The 11,735-nt window shown below is 20.5% G+C and overlaps 1 protein-coding gene across 1 annotated transcript in view; it reads left to right on the top strand.

Moving 5' to 3' along the window:
* Nucleotides 1-11,505, top strand: part of LOC117177799 (sodium-independent sulfate anion transporter-like) — a 56,860-nt gene extending 45,355 nt beyond the window's left edge. Inside the window, exons 11-12 of the mRNA XM_033368732.1 lie at nucleotides 6,823-7,018; nucleotides 10,869-11,505. Coding sequence (XP_033224623.1) covers nucleotides 6,823-7,018; nucleotides 10,869-11,095 — 423 coding nt within the window. The 3' untranslated portion in view covers nucleotides 11,096-11,505. The remainder of the gene's footprint in view (nucleotides 1-6,822; nucleotides 7,019-10,868) is intronic.
* Nucleotides 11,506-11,735: the final 230 nt, after the last annotated feature.

Below are 11,735 nucleotides of genomic sequence, written 5' to 3'. Positions count from 1 at the left end.
CAAACAGACTCGAAATATAAATTTATATACATTAAAAAAACATGCGTTATCTAGAAATATTTTATTTAAAATTATTGCTATTTTTAATTCACAAATAAGCTGGAAATTTTAAATGTTAAAAATAATTTTTGAAACTAATATTTTATTGTTGTATTTGTAATCAATAAAATATATTTATAAAAACTGTCGTAAATTTTATTATTCGGGAATATTCCAATTCGGGAATTTTATCATTCTGAAATTTTATTATTTGAGAATTTTCCAATTCGGTATTTTTATTTTTCGGAAACTTTATTATTCGCAAATTTGATTATTCGGGAATTTTATTGTGTCGGGAATTTTATTTTTCGGGATTTTTCAGTCGTACCATATTTTAAAATAATTCAAATGTATTAGAGCATTCTGAAAAAAAAAACCCTTTGAAATCTTTTGAAAATTCTTTAAAATTCCTTGTATATTTTAAAAATACAATAAAATATATTAAATAATTTACAATATTTCAAAATAATTGAAAAGTATTTTTTAAATTCTTTGGAATCTTTTAAGATTCCGTAAAGTATTTTAAATCCTTTGAAATATTTTCAACTCTCTCTAAAAATTACTTGTATATTTTAAAAATACCCTAAGACATTTAAAATATTTTAAGTCCCTTGAAATGTTTTTAAAATTCGGTGCATAGTTGAAGAAAAAAAAGTTTAAAGAATTTCAAACCATTTAAAATCTTTTGAAATTATTGAAATGTATTAAAACATTCCTTGGAATCTTTTTCAATTTCGTAAAATATTTTTAATATTTTGAAATCTCTTAAAAATTCTCCGTATATTATAAAAATACCCTATAATATTTAAAATCTTTTTAAATAATTTAAATGCATTAAAACGGTTCCTTGGAATATTTAAAATTCCGTAAAATATTTTAAACTCTTTGAAATCTTTTGAAATCTCTTTAAAATTCTTTGTGTATTTTAAAAATACAATAAAATATTTTAAATCGTTTACAGTCTTTCGAAATAATCGAAAATTGTTTTCAAAATTCCTTGGAATCTATTAAGATTCCGTAAAGCATTTTAAATCCTTTTAAATCTCTTAAAAACTTACTTATATATTTAAAAAATACTCCAAGATGTTTAAAATCCTTAAAAATCTTTTTAAATAATTGAAATGTAATAAAAAAATCCTTGAAAACGTTTTGAATTCCGTGAAATATTTTAATTCCTTTGAAATATCTTAAAAATTTGATGCATAATTGAAGAAGAAATCTAGAGTATTTCAAATTCTTTAATATATTTCGAAATGATTGAAATGTATTGAAACATTTCTTGGAATCATTTTCCATTTTCTTAACACATTTCAAATCCTTTGAAAGCTCTTTAAAATTCCCATTATATTATAAAAATAACTTTAAATATTGAAAATCTGTTACAATTTTTTTAATAATTGTAATTTATTAACAAAATTCCTTGGAATCTTTAAAATTCCGTAAAATATTTGAATTCCTTTGAAATCTTTTGAAATCTCTTTAAACTTCCTTGTGAATTTTTAAAATACTCTAAAATACTTTAAATCCTTTGAAATGTCTTTAAAAATTCCTTCTATATTTTTAAAATACCATAAAACATTTTTAATCCATTAAAATCTTTCAAAATAATTAAAATATATTTAAAAAATTCCATGGAATCTTTAAAATCGCGTAAAATATTTTAAAAACTTTAGAAATCTCTTTAAAATTTCAGATAAATTTTTAAAATACCCTAAAATATTTTAAATACTTTGAAATATCTTGAAAGATATTAACAAAATTCCTTGGAATCTTCAAAATTCCGTAAAATACTTAAAATCTTTTGAAATCTTTTGAAATGTATTAAAAAATTTCTTGGAATCTTTTTGGATTTCGTAAAATATTTTAAATCCTTTGAAATCTCTTTAAAATTCTTCGTATATTTGAAAAATACCATAAAATATTTTAAATCCTTTACAATCTTTCAAAAAAATTGAAAAGTATTACAAAAATTCTTGGAGTCTTTTAAGATTCCATAAACATTAAATCATTTGAAATCTTTTTAAATATCTTTAAAAATTATTTGCATATTTCAAAAATACCCTAAAATATTAAAAATCCATTATTTAAAAATATTGCTAAAGATTTTTAACATTTTAGGGTATTTTTAAAATCTAAAAGGAATTGTAAAGTGATTTTAAAGGATTTAAAATATTCTACGGAATTCTAAATGATACCAACAAATTTTGTTATTTATTTCCAGAGATTTCAAAGGATTTAAAATATTTTAGGGTATTTTTAATATATAAAGAATGTTACGGAATTCTAAAAGGAATTTTGTTAATACATTACAATAATTAAAAATAATTGGTTTTAAAATATTTTATAGTATTTTTTAAATATTTTACGCGGTTCTAAAGATTCCAAGGAATTTTTTTTAATACATTTAAATTATTTTAATAGATTTACAAACATTCCAAATATTTTAGGGTGTTTTTATAATATGCGGGGAATTCTAAAGATATTTCAAAGAATTGGAAATATTGTAAGAAATTTAAAAATATTACAAGGAATGTTTTAATACATTTTAATAGATTTTAAAGAATTTTAATGATTCCAAGGAATTTTGTTATACCTTTCAAAGGATTTCAAAAAATTAAAAATATTGTATGAAGTGTTTTTAAAATGCCAAAGAATATTTTAATACATTTCAATAATTTCAATAGATTTTAAAAGAATTGAAACGTTTTTGGTTTTTTTTTTCAATATGTAAGGAATTTTAAAGAGATTTCGAAAGATTTCAAATGGATTTAAAATATTTTACGGAATTGTAAAAGATTCCAAAAAATATTGTTATATCTTTCAAGAGATTTTAAAAGATTTGAAATATTTCACGAAATTGAGAATGATTCCAGAGAATGTTTCAATACATTTTAAAAGATTTTAAATCATTTGAAATATTTTACGGAATTTTCAAGATTCCAAGGAATCTTGTTAATACTTTTTAAGAAATTTCAAAGTATTTAAAATATTTTGGGGTATTTTAAAAATGTACCAGGAATTTTAAAGAGATTTCACTAGCTTTTTAAAGGATTTAACATATTTTACGGAGTTTTTACGATTCCAAGGAATTTTTTGAAATACATTTCAATATTACGGATTTCTTTAATACATTTCAATTATTCAAAAAGATTTAAAATATTTTAGAGTATTTTAAAAATATAAAAGGAATATTGAAGAGATTTTAAAGGATTTAAAATATTTTACGGAATTCTAAAAGATTCTAAAAAATTCTGTTATTTCTTTCAAGAGATTTCAAAGGATTTAAAATATTTTAGGGTATTTTTACAATATTAAAGGAATGTTACGGAATTCTAAAAGGAATTTTGTTAATACATTACAATAATTAAAAATAATTGGATTTAAAATATTTTATGGTATTTTTCAATTATATCAAGAATTTTAAAGAAATTTCAAAAGATTTCAAAGGTTTTTAAATATTTTACGCGGTTTTAAAGATTCCAAGGAATTTTTTTAAATACATTTCAATTATTTTAAAAGATTTAAAAACATTTAAAATATTTTAGGGTATTTTTATAATATGCCGGGATTTCTAAAGATATTTCAAAGGATTAAAAATATTGTAAGATAATTAAAAATATTCCAAGGAATGTTTTAATACATTTCAATCACTTCAAAAGATTTTAAAGGATTTAAAATATTTTACAGAATTTGAAAGATTCCAAGGAATTTTGTTATACCTTTCAAGAGATTTCAAAGGATTTAAATTACTTCACGGAAGAATTAAAGATTCCAAAGAATCTTTAAAAATACTTGTCAATTATTTTGAAATATTGTAAATTATTTAATATATTTTATTGTATTTTTAAAATATACATGTAATTTTAAAGAGATTTCGAAAGATTTCAAACTATTTAATATATTTTATGGATTTCTTTAATATATTTCAATTATTTTAAAAAATTCTAAAGGATTTTTAATGTTATAGAGTATTTTTAAAATATAAAAGGAATTTTGCAGGATTTGAAATATTTTACGAAGTTCTAAAAGATGCCAAGAAAGTTTTGTGTACTTTTCAAGATATTTCAAAGAATTTAATGTATTTTAGGGTATTTTAGGGTATTTTTAAAATTTACAACGAATTTTAAAGAGATTTCAAAGGACTAAAAATATTTTACGGAATTCAAAAAGTTTTCAAGGAATTTTTTTAATGCATTACAATTATATAAAAAGATTTTGAAGGATTTTAAATATTTTTAGGTATTTAAAAAATATACAAGCAATTTTTATACAGATTTGAAAAGATTTCAAAGGATTTTAAATGCTTTACGGAATCTCAAAAGATTCCAAGGAATTTTTGTAATACTTTTCAGTTGTTTTGAAAGATTGTAAAGGATTTAAAATATTTTATGTTTTTTTTTTAAACACACGAGAAATTTTAGAAAGATTTCAAAGGATTTTGAATATTTTACGAAGTCCAGAAAGATTTCAAGGAATTTTTTAATACATTTCAATAGATTCTAAATTTTTAAAAATATTTTACGAAATTTTTAAGATTTCAAGTAATTTTGTTAATGCTTTTCAAGAAATTTCAAAGTATTTGAAATATTTTAGAGTATTTTAAAAATGAACCAGGAATTTTAAAGAGATTTCGAAATATTTCAAAGGATTTACAATATTTTACGGGATTTTAAAAATTCCAAGGAACATTTTTTATTACATTTGAATTATTTTAAAAGATTTTAAAATATTTTAAATATTTTAGGGTATTTTTAAAATAAACAAATAATTTTTAAAGACATTGGAAAAGATTTCAAAGGTTTTAAAATGCTTCACGGAATTTTGAAAGTTTTTAAAGGATTTAAAATATTTGATTGTATTTTTAAAATATACAAGGAATTTTAAAGAGATTTCAAAAGATTTCAAACTATTTAAAATATTTTAGGGTATTTTTATAATATGCGGGGATTTCTAAAAATATTTCAATGGATTAAAAATATTGTAAGAAATTTAAAAATATTCCAAGGAATGTTTTAATGAATTTCAATCATATCAAAAGATTTTAAATATTTTACGGAATTTTAAAGATTCCAAGGAATTTTGTTATACCTTTCAAGAGATTTCAAAAGATTTAAAATACTTTACGGAAAATTTGAAGATTACAAGGAATTTTTAAAAATACTTTTCAATTATTTTGAAATATTGTAAATTATTTAATATATTTTATTGTATTTTTAAGATATACAAGGAATTTTAAAGAGATTTCAAAAGATTTAAAAAGATTTCAAACTATTTAAAATATTTAAGGGCATTTTTATAATATGCGGGGATTTCTAAAGATATTTCAAAGAATTAAAAATATTGTAAGAAATCTAAAAATATTCCAAAGAATGTTTTAATACATTTCAACCATTTCAAAAGATTTTAAAGGATTTTAAATATTTTACGGAATTTGAAAGATTCCAAAGAATTCCAAGGAATTTATACCTTTCAAGAGATTTCAAAGGATTTAAAATACTTTACGAAAACTTTAAAGATTCCAAGGAATTTTTAAAAATACTTTTCAATTTGAAAGATTGTAAATTATTTTATTGTATTTTTAAAATATACAAGAAATTTTAAAGAGATTTCAAAAGATTTCAAACTGTTTACAATATTTTATGGATTTCTTTAATACATTTCAATTATTTTAAAAGATTCTGAAGGATTTTTAATGTTTTAGAGTATTTTAAAAATATAAAAGGAATTTTGAAGGATTTGAAATATTGTACGAAGTTCTAAAAAATGTCAAGAAGGTTTTGTATACTTTTCAAGATATTTCAAAGAATTTAAAGTATTTTAGAGTATTTTTAAAATGTATAACGAATTTTAAGGAGATTTCAAAGGACTAAAAATATTTTATGGAATTTAAAAAGTTTTCGAAGACTTTTTAAAATGAATTACAATTATTTAAAAAGATTTTGAAGGATTTTAAATATGTTTTGGTATTTTAAAAATATACAAGCAATTTTTAAAGAGATTTGAAAAGATTTCGATGGATTGAAAATGTTTTACGGATTCTTAAAAGATTCCAAGAAATTTAAAAAATACTTTTTATTTATTTTGAAATATTTTAAAGAATTTAAAATATTTTATGGTATTTTGAAAACATACAAGAAATTTTAAAAAGATTTTAAAAGATTTCAAACGATTTATAATATTTTCGAGTATTTTTTAAATATAAAAAGAATTTTGAAATTTAAGGTGATCTTAATAATTTTAAGGTATTTTAAAGTATTTTAAATATCATATGATATTTTTTTAAAATGGGATTTCAAAGGTTTTTAAACATTTTAAGGAATTTAAAAAAAATTGTAAGTAATGTTCAAAATTTAAAGAAAGAAAATTTCGTGGATCTGAAAAGATTTCAAGAGATTCGAATTATCTTAGTATATTATTAAAATTTCAAAATAATTTTCAATTTACTTTATTTCAATGTACATCACAGGATTTTAATGATTTTATGGTAATTTAAACAATTTTGAGGATTTTTCAAGATCAATAAAAATTTCTAATCAATTATAAAAAGTTTCAAAATGTTTTAAATATTTCAAGAAATTTTAAATGGATTATTTTAACTAACTTAATTAATTTAATTAATTTAAATTATTTTAAATTAAAATTTTTGAAGTCATGAATTTATCCTGAATTTTTTTTACCCTTCGACTGATAAAAAAGTACCCCTCGGTCCCTTTATATTTTATCACATAGGAACTGTGAGGCCTGTATATTTTTTTTTTTAATAAAATTTAATTTTTCTTATAGGGCATCGAGAGACTTCGAAAAGAATTTGAAACGAGGAATCATCCTCTCTGGTTTTTAAATCTCAGTCCAGAAGTGATGAGAACTATTAAAATCCTGGGCGATATCGAATCGTTCCAAATTTTAGAGACTAATGAAAATATAACGGAATGTTTTCAACAGCTGCGGAAGACTAATTCTCAAAGTCTATTATCAATAAGTACGTATATAAATTCTTAAATACTAATTTAATTTGAAATTCAAGACGTTTAATTGGAACCAGTCGCAATAAGAAAATTATTTTGTATTACTCGAATTACTTTCTAACTAAAAGTCGACTAAAAGTCATTAAAGTTTAAGTAGAAGGCGTTTCAAATTAGCAGTATTTTAGTTAAATTGCCTTGCAATTATATAATGTAATTTCAAATTAATTGAATTTGAAGTTCAAGATGTCTTCTAATCTAAAGTTTGTAATCTAGGTTCCAATTTTCTTTTTTAATCTCGTAAATTCTCTAATGAGAGACTATTGGATGAGAATTATTTTCCCTACAAATTATTTAACAATGGGAATTTTTTGTTGTTGTAAAAATGGACTTTAAAAAATGCGCTTCGAAATTTTAATTTATTAAATTTGCCTTTAAAATTATGCAAGTACAGCAATTTAAACAGTTGTTTTTCATACAAAATTAACTATTTTTTTTATTTTTTCATTCTCTAGAAGAAAAAATTTAAAATATAGAATTTCTGAATTTTTTAAATTACCGAAGTATAAAAATACCCAATTTGTAATATTAACGAAATTTTCCCGGAAGAAAATTGCCGAATTATACAATATCCGAAATGAAAATTTCCAAATTTAATCTACTTAAAAATTTTTTAAAGTTAAATCTTAGTTATTTATATAAAAATATAATATTTTGATAAAATTTTTTTTTATTTAATAATTTCAAAAATTTTCCTTTCGAAAATTATTACAAATAAATTTTCAAAATTTCCAAAAAATAGCCCAGAAAATTTTTTCAATTTCCAACTGTTTGAAATTTAAACGTTTTTCCTTTTTTAATAGTTAAAAACACAACTGTTTAAAATTACAGTTAAAATTAAAATTAAAATAAAAAAATGAAATTCCATTAAAATTCAATCAAATTAATCAATTAAATTTAATATAAACTTAATTAATTTAAAATTTAAATTTACAGTTAAAAACTCAAGTTTTGAAAATTAAGGAAAATTAAATTTTCTTCCCATTGTTTAAAATTGGATTTTTTCATTTTCAAGAGTTTACAAATTTAACAATTTATTAGAAGTGAGCATTATTTTGAAATGAAAAAATTGAAGTTTAATTTGATATTGAAAATTTGATTTTTTTGCTATTTTCAACAGATAAAAAAATTTTTTTTTTAATTGAATAAAAACATAATTTCAGCACTTAAAAATGTAAGCGTTGAAAAATAAAGAAAATTGAAAATTACATTTTCCACTGAATTTTTTTTTCAAACAGTTGGAAATTTAATTTTTAATTTTCTTCAATCGTTAAATTTTTAAATTTAGATTTTCCTCAGTTGAAAATTAAACAGTTGATTAGTGTTGAGAATTATTCTGAAATGAAAAAAAAATTAAATTAAATTTATTTTTGAAATTAAAAAAATTTCAAGAATTAAGAAATTTCCGAAAAATAGCGACACAATTTTTTAAAATTCCAGCTATTTAAAATTTGTAATTTTTCTTCAATTTTGAACAGTTAAAAGAGCATCCATTTCAATTTGAAGCAAAAAATCCAATTTATTAAAAAACAAATTATTGATGAAAATTATTTTAAAATAAAAACAATGAATTTATATTTCGAGAAAAATTAAAAAAGTAACATGATCTTCAATTTGAAAATTCATCTCAATATCCAACTGTTAAAATTTTTCTAAATTTTTAATATTTAAAAATTCAAATATTGACAATTTTCATATCTTCATAAAATTCGCAAATAGGAAAAACAAATTTTTATATCCATTTTTTTTTATTATTCTTTACTAGCAAAAAGTGTTTTTAAAAAAATTGCAATTATTTTGAAACAAACAGGATGTTTTTTTATAAAAAAGGCAAAAAATATAAGGTTAAAAATGTTTTTTTACAAATTATTTTTATAAGTAATTATAAACAAATGTCCATTTTGAATATTTGAAGGCAGAAAGACATATTTATTTCTTAATTTCCCTTAAATTATGTCGTTAATGATTTTTGATGATTAAAATTTTTCATTAAATATTTTGTATTAAAATTAAAAATTAAATTTTCAGCTATGAAAATTTGAATTTTTTCCAACAGTTGGAAATTACGTTTTCAATTTTCTTCAATTTTCAACTTTTTAGATTTCTACTTTCGACAGTCGTAAATTCATCAGTTTATTAGCGATAAAAATTATTTTAAATTTTAAAAAAGTGCTAATTTGATAAAAATTTAAAAAGTTAGATGATTTTCGAAATTTCCAAAAAATTTCCCAGCACAATGTTTTAAATTTCCAGCTGTTTGAAATTCGAATTTTTTTCCATTTTTACCAGTTAAAAATGCAAAATCTCAGTTGTGAAAATTTAAATTTATTTTAATTAGTGATGAAAACTGTAAATTTTGAAATGAAAACTTTGAAATTTCGGCTTTCAGGAGTTCAAAATTCTACGGTTTTCAAAATTTTGAATCTTCAAAAAAAATAGCAAACAAAATTTTTCAAATCGATGAATATATTTTAATACATATTTTGAAAACTCATTTTATTTAATTTTCAAATTTGAAAATTCATCTCAATATCAACGGCTAAATTTTGAGTTTTTACCATTTTTAATAATTAAAAATTATAGTGTTGAAAATTGAAGAAAATTCAAAATTGTACATGAAAATTTAATAAATAAATATTTCAATTCATGAAAACATTTTCGAAAACGGTTTATTTTGATTATTCGAAAAAAAAATTCCCGGGATTTTGGGATATTTCTTTGCCATTTTTTATCGTTTTAAACATCATGAGAAATTTTTTTTCAGGGAAACAAAATAATAACATATTTTTTGCTCATTTTCAAAATTTTCTAAATTAGGCAAAAAAATGTATTTATTTATATTTTTATAATTATTGTTTACTAATAAAAAGTGCAAATAAAAAAAATTGCCATTATTTTTAATCAAAGAGAATTTTTATTATTATAAAAAAGGCAAAAGATATTAGGTTAAAAATGATTTTTTTTCCTTTTTTCGTATGTCAATTTCTTCTTTTTTTTTAATTTTCTTGAAAAATTATTTCTCTCTTAAATTTAATTGTTATAAAAAATTAAACTGACCAACAGTTTACATTATATTTTTTTGTTTGTAAAATACATTTTTGCAAACTATTTATCATCACAATTTTGTCACTAAATTTTTTTATTAATTTTATTAATAATTATAAACAAATGTCCAGTTTGGATATTTAAAGGAAGAAATACATATTTTCTTTCTCTCTATTTTTCTAAAATTGTGTCGTCAGTCATTTTTAATAATGAAAATTGACCATACAATATTTTTTCTAAATTTTAGAAACAAATTATATAAACACTCAATGTGAAGATTTGAAAACCTAAATACTTTTTGTTCTTAATATTTCTTAAACTATCTCGCGAATGATATTTATTCATCAGATTTCTGCATCCGATATTTTAAAATAGTTTCGTGAACAAATTGTATAAACAAATACGCATTTTGGTCTTTTAAAGAGAGAAAAAAAACTTTTTTTCTCTTAGTTTTCCTTAAACTATTTAACCGCTGAGGTTAAGTGTTGACAATGTTTAATTAATTTTACAAAACATATTCTATAAAAAAACACAGTGTGAATTTTTAAAGGCAGAAAAAAGGATTGTTTTCCCTATTATCAAGAAATTATATCGCCAGTGATGTTTATTCATTGAAATTTATCATCAGATATTTTTTATTTATTTTGAACGCAAATTGTCAATCAGAAAAAAGCGCTTTTTGAAATAATTTCAATTTATTTTCAGTATTCGGCAGTTTAGAAATATATATATTCATTAAAAACGAAAAATAATTTTTTTCAGAAGGGGCGTCTGAAATAACAAATAATGTAAAGTTCAGCGAAATAAGGGAAAGAAACGATTTAAAGGGGGAAAATTATGACACGAGCAAAGGGGAAAACACATTACTTTCGGAAGAAAGACTATCATTGATGGCAGATCATAAAGTGGAAATTTTGATGAATGGTTCACCTCTGGCGGATGCTCCATCGCAAGGAGAACAAAATGGGGTGGAACTTAGTCGTCTATAAAATTCATTCTAGTACACTTCCTGTAAATATTTATTAAAATGAAAGACTTTTTTCATTTTTAGATTTAATTTCAATTCTCAGAAAAGTTGTTTATATACAGAAATGGTTAGTTAGGTCGCAATTTACGTACTTTAAATTTTTTCTATCGAGGAGTCTCAAGAAAGAATAAATATAAAGCTCAAAACTATTTCTGTTTTTAAATGATGTATCAAGCTTTTTGTGCTTGATTTTTATAAAAGCATGTGTTTTGCTTCAGTATTTTTAAATATGATGATTTATTTTGTCACTAATTATTATTATTATTATTATTATTATTATGGAAATTAGTTTATAAAACTAGAATTAAAAAATTATATTTTTTCGAAGGAAAAATTATATTTATGTCATATACTTATATTTGGTAAGTACATTTTCTCTTGTGGAGGATTCAGAGTAAACTTTGTACCGCAATTTTTATTGTGCACGATTGATTAAAATTTTATTTTTAGAGAAATTTTTGGTTTTAATTCGAATTCTTTTCCGTTAGGAATTAAGTCTTGAAGCGCAAACAATTTAATTTAAAATACACTTGTGTTTAGGAAAAATGCAAGAAAATTTGAGTAATTCAAGACAATTTTATAATTGCAGTATTCCGGAGTAA

Source organism: Belonocnema kinseyi, chromosome 8 (genome assembly GCF_010883055.1).
Source record: "Belonocnema kinseyi isolate 2016_QV_RU_SX_M_011 chromosome 8, B_treatae_v1, whole genome shotgun sequence".
NCBI classification, from domain to species: Eukaryota; Metazoa; Arthropoda; class Insecta; order Hymenoptera; family Cynipidae; genus Belonocnema; species Belonocnema kinseyi.
This window is presented reverse-complemented; position numbering and strand designations above follow the sequence as displayed.